General features: G+C 43.6%; 1 protein-coding gene across 6 annotated transcripts in view; it reads left to right on the plus strand.

The window, feature by feature from the left end:
- TRPC5 (transient receptor potential cation channel subfamily C member 5) overlaps positions 1 to 27,409 on the plus strand; it is a 151,022-nt gene extending 123,613 nt beyond the window's left edge. For all 6 annotated transcript variants that reach the window (XM_075132494.1, XM_048864316.2, XM_048864318.2 and 3 more), the window contains 4 exons: positions 18,118 to 18,324; positions 18,513 to 18,554; positions 20,600 to 20,689; positions 21,894 to 27,409. In XM_075132494.1, coding sequence (XP_074988595.1) covers positions 18,118 to 18,324; positions 18,513 to 18,554; positions 20,600 to 20,689; positions 21,894 to 22,628 — 1,074 coding nt within the window. In that variant the 3' untranslated portion in view covers positions 22,629 to 27,409. The remainder of the gene's footprint in view (positions 1 to 18,117; positions 18,325 to 18,512; positions 18,555 to 20,599; positions 20,690 to 21,893) is intronic.
- Positions 27,410 to 27,978: the final 569 nt, after the last annotated feature.

Here is a 27,978-nt window from a genome sequence, read left to right on the forward strand (position 1 = left end):
GGATGGCGATGGTAGATGATTTCCTTGTCACCTAATATTTAATTCAGAAATTCCCATACAGCACAGTGACATTTGCCTGGAAGGCAAGAGATAATCAGCTACAGGCTGTCCTGATGCAGCACAAACTGAATCTGCAAAGAGCTCGATTCTTAAAGCTGGCATTTCTGCATTGGTGGCTTACAGCATTCCTCATGGCTAGAAAATTTCCCCACCTCTTCTAAGGGTTATATATGAATCAATATGTTCCCTAACCACTATTAATTAATATTGGTCAAGTTTTAAGATTGTGGTTCATTTTCTTACCCTGCCTTCACAGAAAGTAAACAAAGCTCCCTTCCCCTTTTTGGGCTGGTTGCTGAATTGGGCAGCTTTTCTTATCTTAATGCTAGCTTTCTTGGGGATATAAAGCATATTAGATAACAGCAGCATGAGGATCAGGAGACCTGGAGAGTTGTGGAGTCCATTTTATACGCACACCAGAGAAAAACCTTCTGCCACAGTCAAGTCCCCACAGAAGAGTGAACACTGGCAAAACGACCGGGTGAGGGAGTCCATCTTAGCATGTCAGTGTTCCTGAGATGGAATGGACAGTGTTCCATTCAGCTCTCATCCACACCACTTGTTAATGAGCCCCTCCGCCACGCAGTCAGCTCTTTCTTCCCCTCCCTGCCTCCCACACGTGAGTGTGCAGCTGCCTCAACAGCATTCGCAGGCCCGAGGAGCAAAAGACCAAACAATATCACCATGATAGATCTTTCCCTGCGTGTTTCATCTCTGCATCTGCCTTTGCGGTGAGGCTAGAAGAGGGAGAATCTAGGCCTTCCTTGCTTTCAGTCAGTGCTCCCAACCACAGGGTTTAGTTCCTGGTTGTTAGAAAAAGTACAACATAAGCCGTAGAATAACTGCAGAAGACGCAGTAAGACAAGCACATGGCATAACCTTTGCACAGCTTAAGGGAACTCTCAATCTACTGAGCTGCAAGAATGTTATGATTTTTGGACCAAGCTATTTCAGACTTCAATAACTGTCTATTTCCTGGGGAGCACCCTGTGGCCATTTAGATACTGATTTTTCACCGCACAGCCTGCATGCTTTTCCAGTTTGCCAAACTGTTGTCAATATCTGATCACGGGAGTCACTACACTTCACAACCAAGAAGGCAGACAAAATCCAATACCTCATTACGTTTCAATAAATTTCTGGGCCTCATCAACTTCTGAAGATCCGAATGTTCTATATAGCAGCACAGAACACTACTGTACGTCTTGCACTATTGGCTCCCTCATCTAAATTCCTATCCAGAAGTGACAGAAATAGCATCAAGTTATGAATGCAGAAGGAATATGCCATAATGATAAGTCGAAGGATAATGAAATTTATCTTCATGAGACTGGGGTGGCCAGGTAGCTCCATCATTCATGAGTGGCATAAAGTAACAGGGCGGGTAATGAGGTCAGTTTAGGTGATAAGTTATTTCTCATATTGTCACCGCTTGGTTGCGTCTGAAGTGAAGGAGTCCTTCTGCATGTATAGATGGTAATTCTGCAAAGCACCTTGATGCTTGTAGTCTAAATCTGTAGGTCATGTGAGGTCCAATTAATACACAGGCATGTAGTTTTTTATGGGACCAAAGATGCACCTGCATTTTGCAAGGGTAAACATTCAGCATGGTTTGTGAAATCATGGCCCAGATGGACTCAGATTCTAGGTGTTTTGCGATACCCCGTGGGAGTTCATCACAGGAGCTATATCAACAGTTATCTGAACCTTGTGTAGACAGCAAAAGCAACGTGAGCGAAAGAGAAATTTAATAGCTGAAGCCATCACTTGTCTGCACTCAGAAAACCCTGGGGCTGTGATCTTGTGAGCTAAGCTTGTTCTGGGCTGGTTAGTATTTGGACGGGAAGCCTCCAAGAAAAATCTAGGAATCTGTAAGAAGTCGTGTTGGTGATTCAGCCAGTGGCACTGAGCCAACGCTCCAGCATGGGTTTACTGGCTGTTTCGTAAAATAGGATATTGAGCATTTATAGTCATTTAATAAACGATGGCAATTTTAGCAAGAATTGGAGCGTTCTTTCCAGCACCCAGGCCAAATTCAACTGGCCTCTTGCAGCCAGTCTTTGTGAATCACTCCTGCATTGTTCCCTGGATAGGATGTTTCCTCTCACCTCCTTTTGTGTAGCGCTGTGGTGCTCTGCGAGGCAACTGTTGTGTTCCACTCCTTTGAGAGGTGGCTAATATCTATACACAGCATACATTTGGGACAGTGCTCTGGGCTCTTGCAGGCTAACATGGAAGATGATTATTCCCCCATAGAGATAATCAAGTCATAGGAGATTTAAGAAATATTTCCCACAAAAATGAGGATTGCAGTGGTTGGCTGTCTCATCTCGAGTGTTTGTTACACTTGAAAATCACAGCCAAATGCACGTGTATCACTGACAGCAGATTGGCTGACCTTGTAAAAATGTACCTGCCAATGCTTGAGCAATACAAATTAGGACATTGGGCGGAAAAATAGGAACATACTTTTTAACTCTGGATTGGAATACATTGGATTAGGACATTGTTATTGGAGAGACAGGGTGACAAAATGGCAAATATTTTCCTTAAAAATATAGGTACTTTGTGTAGTAAACAAGGACAGCTGATATGGGTGGTTAAAAATAAATTAACACTACCAGGAAATTCTGACTGCAAATCTAGGAGCATTTTAGATGGAGTTTTCTTGCTTTGCCAGCAGCAGACAGCATAGTAATTAAGACACACATAAATTTAAGAGATTTTTCAGCTATCTATTGCATTGCTTACAGCACAGCAGTGGATTTCCCACAAGAAGTTCTCCTACCTCTGACCTCTCTGGCTTTCTCTTCTTCTGGTTCTGTGCATTAATTTAACTCCTTCTGTGCCACAATTGTAACTACTGCCTGCTGTAATGCGTAGCAGAATTTCACTTGTCACCCTCTTGTCACAATGGTTTGCTACCTGCAAGCTTGATGAAAACTTTAACCTTCTCTGCTCACATCAACTGCATATTGCTTAGGTGCATCATTTTGACTGTGAGGCATTGTGGATATTGCTGCATTGTGTCAATTTACATTTGCTTAGAGTTGGGAAAAGGAGTTTGGAATGTACTGGAATGAATAATGGCATGTATCAAGTTAGAGAGTTTTCTTGCATTAGCCTCTCACAGTTTGTATGGCAACTTCCAACTTATCTGTATGTATATATATCTATATCTTCTTACTATATGTTCCATTCTATGCATCCAATGAAGTGGGCTGTAGCCCACGAAAGCTTACGCGCTAATAAATTTGTTAGTCTCTAAGGTGCCACAAGTACTCCTGTTCTTCTTGCATGTTGATCTTCCTGCTTGTTGGTATTAAAGTTAGTTCAAAATCGGTTTTCTAGGTGTGCCTGCCTCATATTGCAGCTTCTCCCAAGAAGACATAAAGATGCCACAGAGAGGCTTTGTATGAGTCATGCCAAGAAATTTGAGGGTGATAGGTTCTGAAGAATGCAGGTGTATGTACGGGAACAAGTTCTTTGAGACACTTCTCAAGATACCACAGTTTTCATCTTAGATAGTTGCATACTTCTCAATGTCCACTATGAGTCTGTCAATAACATCCATACAAAAGTCCAAAAATAAAACCAGCCTCCCATTTTCTGAGAGTCATTTATGCAACATGCATTATACCTCATAGAATCAGACCATCCATTCAGCAAATCCAATAGTGACAAATACTTGATGCTTCTAAGGAAGGTGTAAAACTGCCATAATGCACCTAGTGAATTGTGAAAGGTTGTTTTTGGGGAGGAGGGAAAGACTCCTTTCTGACCCCAGCAATACATGGTTAATGGCACAAAACATGAGATTTCATTCTCCATGGCCTAGTCTGCATAACTGAATGCTAGTATTGGTAACCATTCAATAGATAACAAGAACTTCCAGGTTTTTACTTCAAGCCAAGATATTCTTTCTGGCATTCTAGGGGACCAGAAACTTGTCAATTTTGTTGATTCTTCTCATGGGTTTTTCTGGAGATGATCCAAGCTACAAAACTTGGATCTAGACCTGGATCTGAACTACCCCCGAATGAGGATGCGTTTAGGGATTGTGAATCAGTCCGTAAGAGAAGTGAGGTCAGCTGCGATGTTTGGATCAGTATCCAAGCTTCCTCAAAGAGTGGGGAAGTGTTTGGACCTGGGGTTTTGGTTCAGGTCCATCTACTCTTTGTTATCTAGGACAAATCAAAGCTTGCATTTGTTTATATACCTTCAGGTAGAGCAGGAAATGAAGTTATGCTCTTATTGTACATGCTGATTTGGACAGGTGATTCTTGAAGCAGCATATGTGCCTAGTAGCAAAGCAATTGAGTTTTAAAGGGGGATGTGTACACCTCTCCTTTAGCTTTGCTCTGCAAATGAATTGTCAGTCTCTTTTTTATCATTATGTGTCCCCCAATTTTATTTTGCATTAATTTTACTTAGATTATAAGATCCCCTGGGCAAAGACCATGTAACTTTGTCCTTGTTGAGCAGTGTATTCCGTTATGATGCTGTGCTAATAATTATGCACAATAATGTAGAAAGTGGAATTGACACAGTTTGTGGACTTAGGCTTCAATCCTGCACTGTCTTAGTTCAAATAAGATGAATATGATGGTAAGACTCTATAGATACGAAGGCCTACACATTTAAAGAACACACACAAACTGGGCACCCAAAACATCCAGTGTGCACATGAATCTTGGGAATCCGGGCATGCAAATACCATTGTATATGTAATTCCAATCTGCAAACAAACTTCCAGTGTTCTGTGCACAAGTGCATTTTTAGCCCAGGAATCGTTTTAGCTACAATTACCCAAACCTCAGTTAGCTGCTACTCTGTTATCCAAAAGTGGGTCACGTCCTCTGATGCCCGTTCACTACACTGAAAATTCTCCCAGTTATCTGAGTGTGTTAAATGTCTCCTATGATACTGGGATAATCAAGTTTGTATTGTAGCCCCATCTCTGTACAAGAGATGTAGGGAAAGTTGGATGATGAGCCTTTGTTTTCCTTAGCAGTAATCCCCATCTTGTGAGAAGCTGCATGATTCACAGGGCCCAGTAGTGTATCTCTAGTACTTGAGGCTTGGTGGGGGACACCTTGTAAGCCTTTCATGGGGAACTGAAGGGAGGTGTGGCACAACAAAAGTGTGTGGTGCTTCCACAATGCAGCGACAGGAGGACGTGTGTAAAATTAGACTCTGAGCCTATCTGTGCAGTGCCAGGGAGTTTAACTGTCCTTTAGCTAGCAAGCTAAAGTGTTTGTTTGAAGATGCAGAGCTGCTTGTGTTTTCACTGGCTGTGGCCTAATTACATATCACCAGTGGACTTGAATCACACTGTTAATATTCATCTGCTGTTGCCGGGCCTCCAGATGGACCTAGTTTATGTGCTCTGACTTCAGATGCTGCATTCTTCTTTTGTTGCAAGAATTAGCAAATAGAACGCTTCCATCCTAGGGCCCAACCCTGTAAACGCTTATACCTTTAAGAGGGCCCAGCAGAGTCAGGCAGTTAAATCCTTCCAGTTGCTTTTTATCTCAAAGCCAAACCCCTCGTAGCATTCTCGCCACCCAGCTGGTGTCTTGTTGAGAGGAACGAAAGTGTTAAATGGCAAGCTAAGGATCAGGATGAGCACAAAACCCACCCATGACTCCCAGTTTGCTTTGTTGATAAAGAGAAATTCACAAGTACAATATTGATGGGTTCTCTTTCCCCTGTTGCATTCAGCCTGCCAGAGCCCCATATGACAAGTCTGTGGCTCTGTGCCCCTACAGCGCAGCAAGGTTTCCTTATAGCTACATGATGGAAGTCAAAATATCCAGATGGAACCACAGAGGTTGCAACCTGCCGCAATCTCCTGTTCTTTATTCAGACCTGACAAGCTGAATTACCGTTATCTCAGGCTGCTGCGTTAAAGAGCCTTTAGTTAAAAGAGTAACAACAACAAAATTAAAAGGTAGAGGAAAAATACTCTCTCTGCTTCTCTTACTGCCTGTTTTCTTTCTTTTCACTCCAACATGTTCCTAAAATATGTATTAAAAGAGCTTTATCTGGGGAAAAGAAATCAAATGGGATTTGGTAGGGGGTGGAAATTCCCAGCTGATGAGGAGGCAGTACGAACGGATGCATTAAGAGCCCTCAGAAACATGGCTTTTTTTAAAGGATTCCAAATCTCTCAAGACTCATTTTTCAACATGCTGCAGTCTATCAACTAAATCAATGTTAATAAGGTAAAACAGGATAGCCCCCGCTAAATAAAACAAGCTGGAGAATGTCTAATGAAACAGAATTCTTTGGTGTAAATATTGGTCTGGATTAATGTGATTACAGCATGAAGTTGTTGCCACACTATAGTTAAGGCCCTGTCAGCCCCTTCATTACAGCCCCCATTATCAGAGTTTGTAGAAAAATAAAGGCTTTCCAACTCCCACGCCTTGAATCCACATCTGCAGCTCAAAGGTCAGGAAAAGAACATATTTGATCAGTTATTAATTTATAATAGTCTCCTTTCCTTTGACGTAAGGAGGTATTTTTAAATGATCCTGGCATTTAGGCTAACATTTTTCAAACTTCGGACTTTACAGTTAGGCACCTAAATCCATGAATAAGCAGGTCAGTAAGCAGGCATTGAGTGCCCATTGGTGCTAGGCACTTTACAAAATATACCAGAGACACAGTCCTGCCCCAGTGACCTTACCACCTAAAGATAGGCAAATTATGGCAAGTGAAGACAGGCAATTGGAAGGGAGGGTTTAAAACAAACACAAGAAAGTATTTTTTCACACAACGCACTGTCAACCTCTGGAACTCCTTGCCAGAGGGTGTTATGAAGGCCAATACTATAAAGGGGTTCAAAAGGGAGCTAGATTAATTAGTGGAAGATAGGTCCATCAATGGCTATTAGCCAGGATGGGCAGGAATGGTGTCCCTAGCCTCTATTTGCCAGAAGCTGGGATTGGGTGACAGGGCATGGATCACTTGATGGTTACCTGTCTGTTCATTCCCTTTGGGGCACCTGCCATTGGCCACTGTGAGAGGACAGGATACTGGGCTTGATGGATCTTTGGTCTGACTCAGTGTGGCCGTTCTTATGTAGGGGAATCATAGCACATGGGTTACCGCAATAACACTGTGTTTGTTTTGGTTAATGACTCAGGCTTTTTGATGATTATGTATTTTGTTTGCTTATTTATTATTTGGGATGGGAATGCCAGGATGGGGTAGGAGTGTATGGGAGGAGTGAGATGATGAGAGGAGATGAAGTCATAAAATCCCAAAAAGGGAACATGGAGTGAAGTGGAGGACTGGGAGAGGAGTGGGAAGAGGTAGCTGGATGAGTAACAAATCTCATACCGAATCTCTTTGCTTTGAGTAAAGAAAATCCCAGCAACTTGAGAAAACAGCTCCCACGGTTAGGCTTACAAGGAGGTTACTGTATCCCTACCTTTCTGGTTGATCAAGTACAAAATCTACTAGTAAACATTTACCAACTGTAGAAGTTGATGGCAAAAAACCTCAAATGTACTTTGGGGTTATTCATAATCAGAATCCAGATCTAAACATTGCAAATGGCCACTACCTTTATAACAAGCTGAACCAAAACCTGAGACCCAAAATACCCTTGAATCTTAGGAGTGCTGGAAACTGGAATTCCAATTTTCAGAATGTCTTTTGCCTTAATAATAGGCCACAATTGGATCCTAGGCCACCTTGATTATCACTACAAAAGGTTTTTTCCCCCCCGCTCTCCTGCTGGTAATAGCTCACCTTACCTGATCACTCTGGTTACAGTGTGTATGGTAACACCCATTGTTTCATGTTCTCTGTGTATATAAATCTCCCCACTGTATTTTCCACTGAATGCACCCGATGAAGTGAGCTGTAGCTCACGAAAGCTCATGCTCAAATAAATTGGTTAGTCTCTAAGGTGCCACAAGTCCTCCTTTTCTTAGTGGAAAAGATGTGGTTTTTATCCCCCCCTTGCTTCTGAGGCCCATCTGCTCAACAGCAAAATGAATCAGCTTTCTTCACCACTGGATCATTAAGACCCAAATCCACCACACTATGTACCTGAAGCAAAGGCAAGGTTTTATGTACGGGTGGGGGAGCGCGCGGAGAACTGAAGCATCGCAGATTCCTTTTTACCCTGCACGTAATACAGTCAGCAGCGCTCGTGTCGGTAGGTGGAGCGCCACAGCTCTTCAGTGGCTTGCTGCTGATTGGTGTGGCTGACTGAGTCTGCCCCAGCAGCAGGTGGTGAGGGAACATGTATTTGTGTCGGTAATGCTATCAGCCTAGCTGGTATGCAGAAAAGGCTCTTTTCAGACTGTGCTACAGGAGAGACAATGGGAAGCAGGGTTAACAAAGCCTTTGTTGATATCGTTCCCGTTCTTGGTGTTTTTCAGGGGGCTTTTTGGCTTGATCACCTTCATACTGCTCTGATTTATGTGGGCATTCAAACCAAAACTGAGCTTGTTGGAACAGTAGTGAGGAAAAGAGAAGAGCTGTGTCACATGCATCTCACTTGTCAGCCCAAAATAATCTAACAGGACAAAGGACAGCATGAAACATGGTTCTATATTTTCCCCAAATATTATAGTCCCAGGTCTCCTCATTAGCTGTCATTGTTTCCATTAGATATGCTACTGGGAGATGAGAGGTAATTAGCGTGTATAACCCAGATACCTTGTGGAATGTACTGCAGTGTAAGCTATAACAAAGATTTTAATTACCAACTATATCCTATCCGCGGGAGATATAAATAGCAGAGATGCTGGAGTGTGCATTTTCCAAACATACACCAAACGCTTCCCTTAAGTTGGCAAAATCAGCCGACTTGCCAAATGGACACATCCATTTCTATGAAAGACTGATCAGTGAAACAGAAAAACTTAGTTCTTCTTCTTAATTACTGGGCACCGACTTTGTGCGTGGCACTGTAATCCCCCAAGGCACTTGCAATAAATATTGATAATTGATGGACATGTTCATAGCAACAATTGCCTTTCCAGGCAGTGATGTATGACTGAGGCAGACATGTAGTTAATAATAAGCTGCAATTAGACTCATGCTAAATCCTTGGCAGAATTTTAGGTACCTTCAAATGTAGGACTTATACTGAAGATGGCTTCCATTTTATTTTATGACTAGGCAGCTTAACACACGAGCAGTGCTATTTCTGTCCCCCGAACTGAGGGCTGGATTGGGTCTAGTAGACTCAGACCTGTGTTGGTGGTTGTGTGATGCCACACCTTCTCAGTGACCTGTTGAGGAGTCTGGTGCTTCTTGGGGCACTAGCAGAGAGCAGTCCCTCTACACTCAGGGTGCAGGAATTGTAATTGCTAATGGCCCCTGTGGGAAAGGGGAACCACCTTGCACCTTCCCTGTGATATACTCAAGCAAAGGGTGTTGTCACAAGCAGACAGCTATCCCTGCCAGGCAACAGCCTGATTCCAACTTAGCCCACTAGCTGCTGCTGTATAACAACATATGGGAGCAGCACACAGAGCCTTTTGGGGCCGAACAGGAAGAGGCTAGATTAATAACGATCTCTCTCCTTTTCTGCAGAAAGGTGCGTGTTCTTGGAACACATTTTCTTCCCCTTGTCAGAAAAATGGGAGCAATGACACTCATGCACCTCAGCCTAGCAGGGAGCGGATGAAGTTCGTGGGGATTCATTGTTGTATGTACAGTAAAATTAAGTTTGAAGATGTCGGAGTGCTTGACGGCCCGTGTGCTGAGAAGCTGATGGGTTGTCCTGACATGCTGCCACAGGCTCATTTGTTTCATCTTGACGAGTGAAATGACATGACGTGACGCAATGTGCTGACGTAGCCTGACTTGATCTAGTCCCACCAGATCTTCAGCGGGTGTAAATTTGACCTAGTCCTACAAGATCTTCAGCGGGTGTACATTTGGAATCGCTCTAGAGGGAAGGTGGTGCTGTGATTAGGCCACTAGCCTGGAACTTGGGAAACTGGGGCAACCCTGCGCAAGTCACTTGGTTTCTTTGGTCCACATCCACAAAGGGGCCTAGGTCTTGCAACACTCAGCATTGCAGCACCTAGAAACTCACAGGAACGCTGCTGAGATTGACAAAGCCCGAGTTAGGCATCTAGTCTCGTTATACAATGAAAGGAGAGAGATAGGTGTGTTAGCCAGCATGCTAGGCGGGGAGCCACCTAAACTAGCCAATGGGAGCTGCCAATGACAGGGGGTGTATGTCAGGGATAGGTGCCTCCCTATGGCCTGGACTTAGGTATCTATATCTGCTTAGTGATCCATGAATGGGCACCTGCCGCCCCAGGCTTAGGTGGGAGACAGGTGTCCAGACGCCTAGAGTGCAGCAGCTGTCCACATGCCCAGAGGCACCTAGGGAACTTCTGCCTTGAAAACATAGGCACCAAGTGAGTCAGCACCTATAGGGTTTAGTGGGAGTTTTGTGGATTGCAGTGGAGCCAAACGTGGGACGTAGGTAACCAAATCTGGAGTTTAGATGCCTTTGTGGATCTGGGCCTCATCTGTAACATGGAAATAAAGGCACTTTCCTACCTCCCAGAAGAGTTGTGATGATAAATACCTGAAAGTTTGTGAGGTGCTCAGATAGCATGTTAATGGGGCCACTTAAGATAGCTAGATAAGACAGACTTCCATTGATGGATCAATGCCAAATTTGTACCAGCTAAGGATCAGACCAATCATTTGGCAAAGCATGATTCAAACCATGTGGCTGGGGAGGGGAGATGGTAATGGGAATCTTTATAAAACATTTTTAAAAATGTAAATAACAGGTTTTCTACCCAGCGATAAAGCTTGAGATTAGTGCTTGAATTATGCTGGATAATTAGTGTAGTAGGTAATTATTTCAGATCTGGCACATCTGCGAATCCAGCACTGCTATTGAATTAGAAAATCCTCATGGCCACAAAAATGAGATGGTTGCAGCAATTCCACATGGGGATCTCTGGGCAAGATTAATTATCCCTTCAACTGGCAGGGATTTGCCAAACGATTATGCAGACACTACTGTGTAGCCTCATTGCAATGGATACTGATAAGATTTCTTTGGAAGAAAAAGAAATCTGGGTGCCTTGCCCTGTGTTTTTGGGGGCTGACTGGGCTAAGCGGTTTTGACTCAGCCGGAAGAGCTAAAATGTGCTAAGGCTACAACGGTGAGTGATAACCGGGAGGGAGGACGGGGGAAGTGGCCCGGACGTGGAACCTACAGAAAGGGCAGTGAAATCTAATCTTGATATGAACACAGAATTGCCATGGCAACAAGGGCATGTTGCAGAGCGCATGTGGAACTAGTGGATGGATTTTCATAGGAAAATGATCAGTGTTGTTGAAAGAGCAGTCATCTAAAGATGACGAAGGAGCTGGAAATCAGAGTCCGCCCAGCCCAGTGAGTAGGATGTCCACATGGGGGTGAGCGTGGCCTGGGTCCCAGCATGAGCTGAGCTCCTAGCCCAGGCTGAGATTGCCGTGTGATGTGGGGGAGGTGCAGTACCTCCACTAGAGTGGTGCCTGATGAACGTGGCCCAACATGGTCAGTTCTCTGCTCTGCCTGGCTGTGATGAAAGATTAGGGGATAAGCTTCATATTCTGGCCAACCTCCCCTCTCTCTCTCTCTCAGTAGAAGTGGGGACAATGCCCAGGGCCGCCCAGAGGGGCGGGCAAGTGGGGCAATTTGCCCCAGGCCCCGCAGGGGCCCCCACGAGAGTTTTCAGGGGCCCCCACTAGAATTTTCGGTGGCGGGTCCTTCAGTGCAGCCGAACACACCTGGAGCCGCTTCTTCTGCTCCGGGTCTTCGGTGGCAATTCGGCGGCGGGGGGTCCTTCCGCTCCATGTCTTCAGCGAAGTGCCCTGAAGACCCGGAGCGGAAGGACCCCTGCCGCCGAAGACCCCAGGCCCCCTGAATCCTCTGGGCGGCCCTGACAATGCCAGAGCTTGGATGAGCTGTCAGTGCTAAATACAGAATACTCCTGTTATCTACAGTCACCACAGGTTGCATTAAGTGGTTTGTTGCGATACCTGGAATATGACTGATGCTACCGAGAGCGACATTTTATTCAATTTGCTCTCTTTTAATATTCCTCTGTGAAACGGCAGCACTCTTCTCCCTCACATAAACACACATCTCAAAGAAATGCTATCAACTAGTCGTATTAGGGGTTTTTTATTACTTGTTAAATGCCCATTGTGGTCTGAGCCCGGTGCAACACACAGAAAGCTACAGTCCCTTCCCTGAGGAATTCACACTCAAAGCTGAGCTGACCACAAAGTCGAATACACGGGGCCATGTTCATCCCTGGGGTAGCTGCATTGATGCTGCAGCTGCAGGAATGAGTTTGGCCTATAATGCACCGAGTGATCAGGGAAGCACAAAACTCAGAGCAGGACAGATTACTTTTTAAAAAACACTTTGCTTTGTGGTGGGTGATCACTGAACAATTTTGCCTCTGGCCTGTGTTCTAAGGAGGGATGTGAAGGAGGCCAGTCAGCCTCACCTCAGTCCCTGGAAAAATCATGGAGCAGGTCCTCAAAGAATCAATCCTGAAGCACTTGCATGAGAGGAAAGTGATCAGGAACAGCCAGCATGGATTCACCAAGGGAAGGTCATGCCTGACTAATCTAATCGCCTTTTATGATGAGATTACTGGTTCTGTGGATGAAGGGAAAGCAGTGGATGTATTGTTTCTTGACTTTAGCAAAGCTTTTGACACGGTCTCCCACAGTATTCTTGTCAGCAAGTTAAGGAAGTATGGGCTGGATGAATGCACTATAAGGTGGGTAGAAAGCTGGCTAGATTGTCGGGCTCAACGGGTAGTGATCAATGGCTCCATGTCTAGTTGGCAGCCGGTATCAAGTGGAGTGCCCCAAGGGTCGGTCCTGGGGCCGGTTTTGTTCAATATCTTCATAAATGATCTGGAGGATGGTGTGGATTGCACTCTCAGCAAATTTGCGGATGATACTAAACTGGGAGGAGTGGTAGATACGCTGGAGGGGAGGGATAGGATACAGAAGGACCTAGACAAATTGGAGGATTGGGCCAAAAGAAATCTGATGAGGTTCAATAAGGATAAGTGCAGGGTCCTGCACTTAGGATGGAAGAATCCCATGCACCGCTACAGACTAGGGACCGAATGGCTAGGCAGCAGTTCTGCGGAAAAGGACCTAGGGGTGACAGTGGACGAGAAGCTGGATATGAGTCAGCAATGTGCCCTTGTTGCCAAGAAGGCCAATGGCATTTTGGGATGTATAAGTAGGGGCATAGCGAGCAGATCGAGGGACGTGATCGTTCCCCTCTATTCGACATTGGTGAGGCCTCATCTGGAGTACTGTGTCCAGTTTTGGGCCCCACACTACAAGAAGGATGTGGATAAATTGGAGAGAGTCCAGCGAAGGGCAACAAAAATGATTAGGGGTCTAGAACACATGACTTCTGAGGAGAGGCTGAGGGAGCTGGGATTGTTTAGCCTGCAGAAGAGAAGAATGAGGGGGGATTTGATAGCTGCTTTCAACTACCTGAAAGGGGGTTCCAAAGAGGATGGCTCTAGACTGTTCTCAATGGTAGCAGATGACAGAACGAGGAGTAATGGTCTCAAGTTGCAGTGGGGGAGGTTTAGATTGGATATTAGGAAAAACTTTTTCACTAAGAGGGTGGTGAAACACTGGAATGCGTTACCTAGGGAGGTGGTAGAATCTCCTTCCTTAGAGGTTTTTAAGGTCAGGCTTGACAAAGCCCTGGCTGGGATGATTTAACTGGGAATAGGTCCTGTTTCGAGCAGGGGGTTGGACTAGATGACCTTCAGGGGTCCCTTCCAACCCTGATATTCTATGAGTTCTATGAGGAAAGGGTAGTTCCCTGGCACACACAAATGTTCTCAGTAAAACTAAATAGCCTTTCCATTGCACATTCCCAGTGTAAAACTACCCCCAAAATAGGTTTGCCCTCATCATTCAGGTTCTCAAAACAGCTGTGCAAATAACTGAAACAAGCCTGATTTGGAATCTCCGGGGAATTCACAGCAGCAAATGAGGACACGATTGAGTAATCTGGGTCAGATTTTAGCAAGTTGTTTGTCTTTTTAAAAGAAATCCTACTAGACTTGCATGTGTGTGACAAATCAGGTGAAGCTCCAATGGATTTGGGACCAGGGTTCTCCAAGCCCAAGAGATGAGTGCATTTAGCTTTACAGGGGCCATGCAAAATTACCCCAAAACTTTACACCCACACCACACCCTGCACACACATACACCCCCACACACCCCAGGCCCTATTCTGGTCTGAAATAGAGAAATCAAAAAGGCTTAATTCAGACACAATGTCAGTTTGGTTAAATACCCCCACCTTCAACAAAACAACAACAAAAAACTAGCAGTTTGCCTCCTTCCTAATAACTCTTTCCTGCAGCAACCACTTATCTCCCACTACCAACTAGCTCCTCCAGCCAGCGTACCGCCTTTTTATAACATGCTGGAGGAAATTATGTACCACCCATTCACACAGCTGGCCACGCTCTGCTACTAACAGACCTTGCAAGCCACAGCAGGCAATTGTGATCTTTGATCTGTGTGTGTGTGTGTGTGAGAGAGAGAGAGAGAGAGTGAAAGAGAGAGCTCTCTGCCAATCCCTGGATGGAATGTAAACACTTAAGTTACATATAAATTCAAAGGTCATATTCAGACTATACAGAAGACCATTAAAAATGGACAACAAAAATGCAGAATGATCCCATCTTCTAGCCATTTTTGTGTTTATTTTGAATGCTGATGAACCAGTGGGCAGAAGATTAGAATGTCCCACAAGGAGCAAGAAAGTAGTACAAGGGAAGAGCCAGAAGCTGTAGAAAAAGTGATTTGGGTTTGTGAATCAGGAAATACTTCTCTGTACAACAGATGACTAACCTGTGCAACTTGCAACTGCAGAACATTATTGAAACAACTAATTTAGTGACACTGAAGAAAATTAGACACATGAATAAGAATAGAAATTGCAATGACATAAACTAGGATAACCTAGACAAGGGCTATCAAATCTTCTGTTACAGGGCACAAATTGATCAGCAGTTTCTGAAAGCCTGCTCTCTAGTATCTCTGAAGCTAGTCTCTTTTCCCATTCCTGTCTCTGAACTAGGTAAAACATAGAGGCAAATTAGAATAGCAGTTGCAACAACATATCACTTTGGTCTCTTCTAGTCCACAGGAAAACAGCAACTTTCATGGACTTCAACTCCATCCATGTGCCTGCTCTGTGAAATAACTAACACTTCAGTGCCTGGACTAAAGTATAACACTGGGCAAAGCAGTTGTCCAACAATAAATAAAGACTTGCTAGCTCTTTATCCTTCTAGGATCCTACCACATTGCTATATTTCCTAAATTACCTGGAATCAGCTGCATGGATAAAAAGGCTAATAAAAGACCACTTGGGATGATTTTAGAAGTGTACGTCTAGTACGTTTAGAAGTGTAAGGTTAGCTGAGTTTTGCTGGGGTGGGGATTATGTATCACCATGCAAGTTTTGCAAACATATAACAAAATGTTGCACATTGAAGGTGCAGTGTATCTGTGCTACTTGGGATGTCAGGCTGAGCTGTGTGCGGCTGGGCAAAGGAGTCTCTCCCGCCTTTCCTTTCCCAAAGTTTGTCTTGCGTTTAAAATTCATCTTCACACGGTGCAAAGTTTATTTCCCCAGGAAACGGTAGCCATTTAAAAGTATTGCTTAGCATTGCTCAGGCGGCTGTTCCTAGCATCTCTGCGCTCCGGATATTGTATCCCTTCTGGACAGCGAGGAAGAGAAATCTTTCTTGGCTATTGTAGTAGCCAGGGTTATGTGGGTATGGTTGCCTTCTGGCAACCCTCCTGCACAGCTCCAGTAGATTCCCTGGGAGAAGGCTGCCTACAAAGCTTTCATGAGGCTGCATATATCTCGGCTCCAGCTGTCTGGTAAGTTCAGATGCTGTTTCTTTTAATGCCTGTCTGTGCTACTTATTGTTACTCCTGTCCAGAGGATCCGGCCAAAATGTAACATAGACCAAAGGGCAAGGCAAACTGCCTCTATGATCCTGCCTATGTTTAGAAAGCTACCACTGCGGAAAACCTGGCTACAGTGCATAGCTGCTGGAAATAGGGATGCTGGGGGTGCTGCCGCACCTCCGGCTTGAAGTGGTTTCCATCATATATGGGGTTTGCAGTTTGGTTCAATGGTTCTCAGCGCCCCTGCTGCAGTGTGGTGCGGATCTGACATGCTTCCTGTGTGGGCTGAACTGAACGTGTTCCTGATTTATGCTGCAGCCCTATTGAAGTCCAGAGCAGTAGCATGATGTGGATATGTGATCAAAACATGGTTCTGTTCCATCTCAACTGGCAAGACCTGGTTGTATTTTAACCAGGTCAGGGCAATGCCATGTAGCCAAGAACCCAGTGTGCCCATTTTCATAGTGTAGGTGGAAGCTTAGCCAGCATCGCTGCGGTTAGTTAATGCTTATTACAAACATGCTCACATGCAACCAAACACATTGCCTCACCCTACACGTTGCCTCCAGTGGTCAGTCTGATGGGTTTGCAGACTCCGCCCTTAATGGGAATGGCTACACAAGCAGAAAATCCCATGGCTGCCCCTCCCAGCACAGCGTGACTGTGGCCATATTGTCACCTGATGTCAGGCATGCTAAACATGCTAAAAATGCTAAACAGCCAAACAGCTTCAGTGTCACAGCTCTCAGCCCAGTGCTGTACCCTGTGTGGATAACAATACATAATGTACATCCTCACCATTGCAATTCAGAGTACGTTGTAAGCTGTATTGTGTACAGTTCTGATCGAAGGACTCAAGCAATTTCTTCCTTTTGTGCCCAGTAGTATGATTTCTACATAGCATCGGAAACAGTGACACTTTTAAAATTAAAATACAAAAGACATAGCACATGATCAGTTTGAAAAGCTGGAGGGTGTCTATAAATCCTGTCTGAAGTCAGACACGTCTCTCTGCAGATAATGTGAGATTTGTTACCATAGACAGGAAACAATGCTTCCAAACTCCTTTTATGGATAGACATTTCACAGACTTAGATTTTAAGCTCTTTGGCTCAGGAATCATCTTTGTGTTATGTGTTAATACAGTACCCAGCAAAGTGGGGCCCTGATTCTTGATTGTGACCTTGGGCCAGTCAGGTCACATCTCTGTGCAGCAGGAAAACGTGGCTAATAACTTACCCATCTTTGTAGAGCGCTTTGAGGTCTTTGGATGTAATGCACTAGATGCATGTGAACTATTCCAATGAGGAGGAAAATGGAAAAATAGGGAAAATGCATCTAATTGTGTTTTTAACATGCATAAGTATGATGCAGACTCCAAGTTTCAATTCTAGTGCAGAATAAAATGTATCCTTTTTATCAAGATTGATTTTATTTTATCTAAAATTTATAAGAGCTAAAATAAGAGTAGCTTTAAAAACAAAACACAACTACTTAAGATCCTTTCCCAGAGAAGTATCTGAATACACCTGCAGACAAGGAAAGAAAAACCAATGATATTTGAAAAGAAGAGTTGAAAAATTCTTTTTTCTCCTCTCATAGTTGATGACTTCACTGGTGCTAACTCAGCCTAAGGAATGGCTTTCCTTGCTCAGCTTTAGGTGTCAATGAAACCATTAATAGTGGCAGGACAAATCTTAAATGACGAACCCAGGTTTTGACATGGGAAACACTTTTCACTAAAAAGAAAAGGAGTACTTGTGGCACCTCCTTTTCTTTTTGCAAATACAGACTAACACGGCTGTTGCTCTGAAACTTTTCACTAAATGTTGGTGTTGCGGCCTTTTTCTGTATTGTGCTACATTTCATGCCAATTTTGTATGTACATGGACAAGGGCTATAGAGGAACTGAAGTTGTCTCTCATTCATCATGTGAGACCCCCTTTAGCACCTGTGAATTAATACAGATATCTTCTCACAGGACTCAACCTCTAAGCTGATACATATCCAGTGGGTGTCAATGTGCCCTCTAATGCAGCTTGCCTGAAGCTAGTACCATTTTGTTTCCATCTTTCCCAGGACCACGCGGACATTGAGTGGAAGTTTGCCCGGACAAAGCTGTGGATGAGTTACTTTGATGAAGGTGGCACTCTGCCACCTCCATTTAATATTATCCCAAGTCCCAAGTCAATCTGGTACCTTTGCAAGTGGATCCACAAGCAACTGTGCCCAGACATGGACTCTGAGGATGAACAGAAGAGGCATGAAAACCTAAAAACATTCACAGTAAGGAGCCTTATATTTGAGTATTTCATTTGCCCAGAGTATTATTTATTAATTCAGGCTCACAGATTCCAGTATCCCTTTGCTTTTAGTAGTGGGCTACTGCTGGGCCACAGCTTCCAGCGAGCCAGCAGGAGACATGGAGACGTGACTGATCCCCATGTAATATACTTGTACCTATTTAATTGCAGGAACGGCACGCTGACAACCTGATTCAGAATCAACACTACCAGGTAAAGCCTCTAGTTCATTAAGTCATTTATTGCCTATTTCTTGCTCGTGCTTGATTCGTGACGCCTTGCTGGCTGCAAAGTGCTGTAATATATTTTGACACATGTGCAAGCTCTAAGAGGTTTCTGCTCATTTTGCAATAAAATATGCATGGCTTCTTCCAAACGGTCTATGTGGTTTGGCTCCGCGGCTCACTTGTGGCCTTTCACCTCTTCACATACAGTGCAAAAGCTGGGTGAAATTCCCGTTGACTTCAGTGGAGCCAAGATTTCATGCCTGGGAACGTGGTGAAGTGAAATCCTCATCAAAATTGCTGCTTTAAAAAGTCAAAAAGCTTAGCCTTATTTTTGCAATGAATTCCTAGATTCATCACAAATAAGGAACAATTGGAGTATTTTTATGACTGAGGAAGGCTCAGATGAGAGGAATGTTTTCTTCTGCTGAAAAGACTTTTGTAGCTTCTATTTAGTCTTACCTGCCCAGGTTCAAGAGTTCATCAGATACAGCTTATAACAGGATGAATCTGTATTTACAATACCAGTTGCTTGAACCCAATTGAATGCATTATACCAGTATTCTGGAAGGAAAAACGATAATAATAATAATAAATCCCCCTGAATGTTGTTATATAGTACATCTGGCCTACATTTTCACAAGTGACCAATGATTTTGGGTGCTTCAATTTTTAGGTGTCTAAAATTGAGACACCTTAAAGGGGCTTTGTTTTCAGAAAACAGGCACTTGGTACTTTTCTGAAACTCGGGCCTCGCTTATATGTCTTAATCTGGGCACCACAAAGTCAAGGGATCCACAGCCAGCCTTGAAAATGTAGTTCTCAGAGCTTTTTGACTTCACCGGGCTGTTGACAAAGAGGATTTTCAAAGATGCCCCGGGAGTTAAGGCTTCCTTTGAACATCCTGCCCTAAATAATTCACCTTGACAATCTGCCTGAGGACATGCATCATAGATTTACTCTCTCCACTTACAGACACAGAGAGGTTGAGGGCAACATTTGTAGTGGGAAGAGGCCTACTGGCATGCTGAAAAATGTGTGCGCAATTGCACACCTATGTTTGTGAACACATCTACAGGGTCTAAAAAACAATTTGCCTGTGTAATTATAGCAATGACATGCACAAAGGCAGGGGCAAACGAGCACATACTTTTACTTGCACAAATGGATCTCTTCCCACCAAAAATTCAGTCTGAATTGAATAGCCCAGGACCACAGAAGGAGTCAGAGACCTGGGGCAAGTCACTAAGAGCTTATCCTGTGAAGTGAAGAGCATGCTTAGATCCCAATACCAGCAATAGGTGCTCAAGGTCTGGGAGCCTTGCAGGATGGAGCCCTTAATATATGTTAGACTGATTACCCTCAGGATAGACTATGCCCTTGGGTAGATGTCCATGGTTCCCATTTACTTCAATGGGACCCCAGTTTATATCCAGGTGGGCTAATGTGGCTCTAAATGAATCCATCTAGTTTTGGCTGTTCTTCAGCAAATGTATTTGTTTAGCTATGGAGATGTCCATGACTCATGAGTGTGGGAAAAACAAATCTCCAAGTGTCATATTTAACAGTTCCATAATACCTGGCATATATATGAGACTTGTACTGAAACTTTAAAAGCACTTGACATTCTTTAACCAATTAAGACTCATATTATCCCCACAATGTGGGTAATTATCCTTATATTACAAATGGGGAAAGCAAGGCAGATAAGTTAAGTGGCTTGAAGTTATGTGTCAAATTAAGAAGGCTGAGACATGAATTCTCTTCTCACACAAGCATTGTTACATACACACAACACGAGTACAGGACTTTGACTTATGCTTAACGCTGAACTTTCAAGATGCAAGATCTATAACTCTTTATAATGCTTCATTATTTTGAAAGAACATACCCCATTTTTCAACATCAAAGGCAGGTCTGTGACTCCGCAAACAGTGGGACAGAGACGTCACAGACAGTGAAAACGCAATGAGACTGCACTGTTTGGCCTCAATAAGTAGGTAGCTGAATCATTCATGTTCTTTTATGTTTCAGGAAGTGATCAGAAATCTAGTGAAAAGATATGTTGCAGCAATGATACGAAATTCCAAAACCAACGAGGGATTAACTGAAGAAAATTTTAAGGTAATCCATTTTTCTGTAATACAGTTGCCTCTCATAACAATTCCTTTTGCTACACTAAGGCCTGGTCTACACTGGGGGGGGAGGAGTGGGAAGGATCGATCTAAGATATGCAACTTCAGCTACGAGAATAGCGTAGCTGAATTCGACGTATCTTAGATCGACTTAGAATCCCTTACTTTGCGTCCTCACAGCGCGGAATCAACGGCCGCTGCTCCCCCGTCGACTCCGCTTCCGCCTCTCGCCGTGGTGGAGTTCCAGAGTTGACGGCAGAGCGATCGGGGATCGATCACTACCCACTGATCCGGTGGGTAGTGTAGACATGGCCTAAGTGATGCCTCCTCCTTTGTAAAGCACTTTGAGAGCTACTGATGAAAGGATTATTCAGTATTATTTGTGCTGAGCATACCTGTGACATGTATGTCTATGTGCATTCTTGTGAGCAGGCAGGGTTCCTGCCGCCCTCTGGTTCCGTCTAGGCTTTAGCAGTTTAGCATGTTCTAAAGTACAATCGGTTTGTCTGGACTAGGATTTTAGAAGGTGTTAATCAGATTGAGCTAACTTCATTTAACATCACATCTTTAAATGCTAGTCTAGATAAGACCAAAGATTGTGTGCATGAATAATAACACCAGTGGCAAGGAATATAATTATGCAAGGTAGCAGACCAATCAAAGGCAGCCATGAAGAGACAGACTTAGATGATAATCAACAGATTAAACATTACAGCATGTGTGTGACAGATAGGCAATGTCATTTCCTTAGTATGCCTGAGTTTCTAGGGGAGTCAGCCCCAAAGAGCTTTTAGGTGACATTTGTCACCTAAGTTAAAATGTGGGGCCCATCAACTAAGACAGAGTCACATTAATGTTTGTAAATTTCAGCAGAGCCCCCTCTCCCCCATTCACTCCTTCCATGAACATCTTCATTAGGTTTTTAAAAAATAATGATTCCTTTTTTTTCTTGGTGTCAAGAGGGCTGGCCTAGTAGCCGTTAGAGACATAGAGAGGTTCTCTCTCTAGGCACAGAATTACTAAAATGTTCCTTCAGCCACTGAATAATGAAAGATTTATCCGGTATTCTTGTACATAGTGATTTGGTATCAGACATTTGCATAACTTTGAACACTCCTCTCAGGGGAATACAATCATTCGTTCATGTCCCAGATGAAGCTTCTGAGTGTAACTCGTTTTCCCTCTTGCCTTAGGAATTAAAGCAGGACATATCTAGCTTTCGCTATGAAGTCCTTGACCTCTTGGGAAACAGGAAACCCCAGAGGAGAAGTTATTCTACTAGCAGCACAGAGGTCTCCCAAAAGGATGAAAACAACGAGGATGGTTCTGGAGAAAAAGCTAAAGCCAAGAGTGTTTCTTTCAATATAGCCAACAAGAAAAAAGATTTCAATGTGTCCGCTCTGATTAAAACTATGTCGGGGATCGAAATTGTGGAAGAGAAGCCAAAAAGCAACGGAATAAATAAGCGCTCTTTCGTCCGAAACGGGAATAGGGTTCAGAGGCTTTCGAGCTCCAAGAAAGAGTCTTTCAAGAGGCTGGGTCTCCTATTCTCTAAGATGAATGGCCATGTGCCTGAACCAAATTCAGAGCCTATGTACACTATTTCAGACGGAGTTATTCAGCCGCATTACATGTGGCAAGACATGAAATATTCTCAGATCAAAAAAGAGAGAGAAGAGAACTGTTCCAAAAGTGAAATTAACCTCAATGAGGTGGACTACAGTGGGAATATGAGACTTACAGGACAGAGCAAGGAATGCCCTATGGTTTGTACCAGCTCTCTTCACTGTGCTTCCAATATTTCCTCCTCTAATTCCAAACTTATAGACTCCACCGAGGATGTGTTTGACTCATGGGGAGAGACCTGTGACTTGCTTATAAACCAGTGGAAAGATGGGCAGGAAGATCATATTACAACTCGGCTATAAGTAAAGCTATTAAACACCTGCTATAGAACGTAGCTAAATATTTGTAATTGTTTGCTATCACCGATGATTCAGAGTCAGGATTCCCTTTCGGTTCCTAGCATCGGGTCTAGAACTCTAGTTATGTTAGCCTGTTTTATAGCCACCTTTACCACATTTTTTTATTTGCTTTTTTTACACTCACTGATGCTGAACTATTTACCAGTTTGGGCCAATTTTAAGGATGTTCAATACTTAGCAGCAGAGGGCAGACTGATGTTCCCTACCAATTGCTATGCTTAGCCTGTGTGCGCTTACTGTAAATCCCAAGGTTCTTTTATTGATGCAGATCGAAGCTTCAGCTCCCATAAACCTCAGACGTTTTGGTGGCAGAGTAAAAGACCTGTACAGTTTCTTTCCTAATCCAAACTATCTGGTTGTTCACTGGATGTCAGTCAGATATTACCCCCTGATTCAATGGGTGCAGGGATTGGGTGGGAGACAGAAGAAGGATCATAGTGGGCCAGGCCTTTGAGGGTTGCTGCTCTTCCTGCTGGGATGGGAGGTGGGGAGGAGATCAGGAGTCAAATGGGCCCGGGGAGGGGTCAGGAATGGGGGAGGTCAAAGAGGGCCCAGGCCTAGGGGGCTGTTTCCGTCTCCATGGGGACTAGGGGGCCTTTGCCCTGTATGCAGTCTGAGGACTGGTCCAGCCTCTCCTTGAACTCCAGCCCGCTGCTGGTGGGAGCGGTATCCCTGACCCAGTCACCTTGGGCGTCATCCAAAGTGAGATCTGGATTTGGCCAGGGTGGGTGAGTCACTCCCTGTACTATCAATGGCAGGCACAAAATCCGAATGGTTCTGTGAACCTGTGGACCAGGTCACACCACCCCTGACTCAAATTTGTCCCATTCGCCCCTCCATTACAAAGGACGAGCAGCAGGGCCAAACCTGAGATGGGGGCCCTGAAAAACTGCACTCAGTGCATCCCAGTTCATCTGGGCCTGATTTCCTTGAGTGCAGTTGAACCCATGGACCCCTGCTCAAGCCACTCCTGCTGTATGTTGCACATTCTCCTCAATTCACTGGTCCATGGTACCAGCTAATGAAAAGTAGCTTAACTGGAGACTAAGAGACAAACTGGTTTCCAGTTATAACTGGCCTTTTTCTTTTTTAAGCAATACAGCCTCTGATTATTTCATTTGTGTGTGTTTTTAAGGTTGTACATTATAGTCTCAATGTAAACTATTTCTGAAATGAGAGAAGTTTATCAGCCAGTTACTATCACCTGTTAAGTTATGTGCTCTGCTTATAGTTATCTCATTTTTCAATTATCGGCTACATTTATTTAGTAATCCACTGGCCCTCTCATTAGAAGTAGAGTTACGTACTCCTTTTACACTGAAAGAGAAATTGACGGACTGGCATAGTTATAGGGCTCTGCATAAAGATGGGACTGAACCACAATCGAGGATCCAAACATCCTTGCCTGTGTTTGAACTACAACCCGCCGTCTGAATTTTACAAATGGCTCCTTTGTCTTTGTAATGGATTGCACCAAAGCCCCACATCTGAGCCACCCTGAATCTCTTGCTGTTTGAAATTCAGATCTGAATTTTGTGTCTTGAGCCCATCTCTAGTGCTGCCTTACCTTTTTTGTTGTCTACAGATTTTTCAGTCCTGGATGGTACAATGTTTTAGGCAGAAAACTGATCTCCTGCTGTGCTATCAAGCTCTAAGAAAGAACATCTTCCTTGGTTTCATTAATTGCATTCCTTAAAACCAGGCTAAGCAATACCAGCTTGAACTTTGCCCATGCAATTTCTATTCTAGATGAACCAAAATGGAACACGGCAGTAGCTATCCCTTGTTATTTGTTTCCAGTAGTGCCACCGTGTGCTAGGCACTGTATAAGCATAAAGGATGGTACTGTCCCCGGCCCAAACAGCTTCACAGTCTTAAGGAGACACACAGACGAAGGGGAAGGGATGTAATACAACCTACAGTTGATGAAGGTGGTGATTCTGATAACGCAGTGCTTGATAACAGAACTTACTTGGTTGTTGCTGCTGAGATATGTAGACTAGCACCAATCACCTCTCTCCCTTGCCATTATCAGTCAGTAGCTTTCTTATAGGAATCATGGTGGAAGTAGACCTTCAGAAGGGTATTAAGTGATTTGCTTAAATCAGGGCCTGAATGTGCAGCGGGTAGTGGCTCAAGAAGGGTGCTCAGTAGAGCACATGAGGCAGCATGTATTCTCCCCAGGAGAAAGACAGATTAAGTGGCACCCATGATTTGATGCACAGATTTCCTTAAAAGAAAGCTACCCTGGTTAGCTCAGGGCAGTGATCTTCAGGGTTCTGATCCTATGAGGTGTTAAGCTAGCTCAGTTCCTGCTGAAGGGAATGGAATTGAGACTTCCAGGATCAGGTCCTAAGCGCACATGGCTGTGGATTGTGTTTGGAGAAGGATTTACTGTAATAACACTGGAAACGTCTGAGCCTGCTGTTGGGTGACACACATTTTTTATGAAAAGTGGCTGGAGCTCCAGGGACTCCCTGTTACTAGCTCCTTTCCTGTTTTAACATTGGAAGAGGAGTTCAAACATCAAAGCATGACACATTTTGCCTGATTATTAAATACCAGTTTCTCTGCCAGTAGGAAAGCTGTTTTGGCAGATGGTTCATTTGGGCACCCATATGTTACAAATGAGGTCACATCTCAATCCGGAGGAGCCGAAACCAAAAATCTGAGCTCCTAGACCCAAGAGCTTTCAGGAAATTACAGATGTAGATCTGAAATTCGCAGCTAGCCTCTATCGCTATTATGGGCCAAAACAAAACCTTGGGTCTCAGCACGCAAGCCTTCTGGAGAGTTTCAATGCAACTCAGTCTGGACTTTGTGGCTCTAAGCCAGCTCTGGTTTTCAGCAAGATGAGCCACTGGTGTAGAGGCCCTGATTGCAAATTCCATTGGCCATGCTACTTGAACCCTATGCAATAATTCAGCCCTAAATATTTAAGCCTGTCCTGCAGTTTAGTCAAGTTGAAAAGTACTTTTCACCATCAGCTCAACAGCTTTCAGGCTCTCATGCTTACAAGGTGGTTTGAATTATCTTTGACCCTACATTTTCTCTTCTTGTGAGGGGGAACAAAGCACTGACATGGTATTGCACAACGAAAATGTGCAAATTCCCAGGCTGAGAGGGAGGTTGCTGCTCATTCATTAACAAATCCAGCCTCCCTTCATACTCCTACCCTAAAGCCAGCTATGCACCAGGATGGTATTCAGGGTGGATTGAAGGGAATAATGAAAGGAGCATCCCTACACCCCAGAACAAGCACCTTCTGAAAACTTACAAACCAAGCTGACCGAGCATTTGTCTAGGAATGCAAGCATTTGAAAGAGCAGTTAGCTGGAGGCAGAGATGTCTGAAATCACTTCATGCTTCACCTACCCACTTTGTAGTTTATGAATCTTACTCTGAATGGGGCTGGCCAGCCATAGTGCTGTTCCCTGGCTAGCAAGAAAGAATAAAAATCACTACTGGGATGGCAATGCAGATTCTATCAGCTGAGCTACAATCAGGGTTCATGGCTCTCTGAGTGTGAAAGGGGTTTTACTTCCATCAGGACAGTGAGCACACTGCTATTGGCCGTGATTCCAGCCTGTTGTTCAACTGCAGCATTCTTGTGTCAGCCAGTTCACACATCAAACAATCTGATCTGATGAAGTGAGCTGTAGCTCACGAAAGCTCATGCTCAAATAAATTGGTTAGTCTCTAAGGTGCCACAAGTACTCCTTTTCTTTTTGCAAACAATGCTAGTTACCACTCTGTAGCAGTGCATAAACAGAATGCAATAGTGACTTCTGGCAACACAAACCCCATCCGTGAAACCAGCATTAGACCTTTTGCCTTGCTGTGCCTACAGATAGGAACCGATGCATTTTAACATAACAAGAGAGTGCTGTACACAAAGATCTATGGAAAAGTTACATTGAGGGTGAGAGGTATGTTGTGCCACCATGGCCAGGTCTTCTGGGGATTTGTTTTGTAGCTTAGGTATTTTTCACTCCCTAACTGAGAGCTAATTACATCAAGCCTTTCAATTGAACACAACTCTTTTATTACAAAGAACCACCCTATATAAAGAATAAAGCACTCTACTGGGCATTTACAAAACTTTCACACTGCTCCTACCTGCCAGCCAAAGCAAAAGGCCCAGCTTCTCTTCAGTGATGGCAGTAGGACCCCTTGGAGTTAGTTGTACTAAAGCCAGTTTTAAAAAGCCAACTACTTTTTATGGTAAGTTTCCTGAGGAAAAAATCTTTTCTTCAATAAAAACCAAAAGTGAAAACTGGTAAAAGAATGTTATTTTCTTATGAAAAAATTGTTTTGGGTAAAAAAAAATTTGAGTCAAAGAAGCCAAAACCATTGACCAAAATGAAGATTTTTCCATTTAAAATTTTTGGTTTGGTTGAAAAGACATTTTAGAGTTTAAACATTCATTGAAACATTTTTCGTTCCCTAGATTGCCCGTGGGTGTGGCTGAGAGTAAAATTTAGAATTTCCTTGGAAAGTTGTAGTAGGGGGTAGATCTTTTTTCACGCATCGGTTCTGCACTCACAGCTCTGGTTGGCCTTTATTCTTTGTGTTTCAACACTAACGCTCAATATGTGCAAAGAAACTCAAAGTTAAGAATATTTACTTTATTATTTTCCCCCTTTTTTGAAGATCTTTAGATATTGCTCCTAAATTACACATCTCCCAACTCTTCGAAGAGACACTCTCAAAAAGGAACCAATGATCACAAAAGCACACAATTACATTTAACATGTAGTATAAGTAAAACTGAGGTATTTATATTGAGGTCAGAGATTAAGGAACCCATTTCAGAAACAGGAAATTAAGTAAAGACACCTTTGCAGAATTCTATTTAAATAGTTCTATTTTTAAATTAATTCAACACATCAGTAGATATACAAATACTTGACTATTTACATAAGTGATCTCTACAGAGGAAGCATATCTAGTGGTTTGAGCATAGGACCAGGAGTCATGAAACCTGGGTTCTATTCCCACCTCTGCTACTGATTCACTAGGTGACCTTGGGCAAGTCACTTAGCTTTTTATGCCTCAGTTTCCCCATCTGTAAAATAGGGATAATATATCTACCTACCTCGCAGGGGAGAGGGGCTGTGAGTCTTAATTATTTAATGTTTGTAAGCACTTTTGAGATCCTCAGATTAAAGGCGCTATATACAGTAAGCAGACAATGTTAGTAAAATATTTTCATTTATTTTCTTACAACTAATTCAGGTAAGGTTTTATCTGTCAACTGTGACAGTTTTCCACAAACAAAAAATAGTGTGCT

Source organism: Caretta caretta, chromosome 9 (assembly GCF_965140235.1).
Source record: "Caretta caretta isolate rCarCar2 chromosome 9, rCarCar1.hap1, whole genome shotgun sequence".
Classification (NCBI taxonomy): Eukaryota; Metazoa; Chordata; order Testudines; family Cheloniidae; genus Caretta; species Caretta caretta.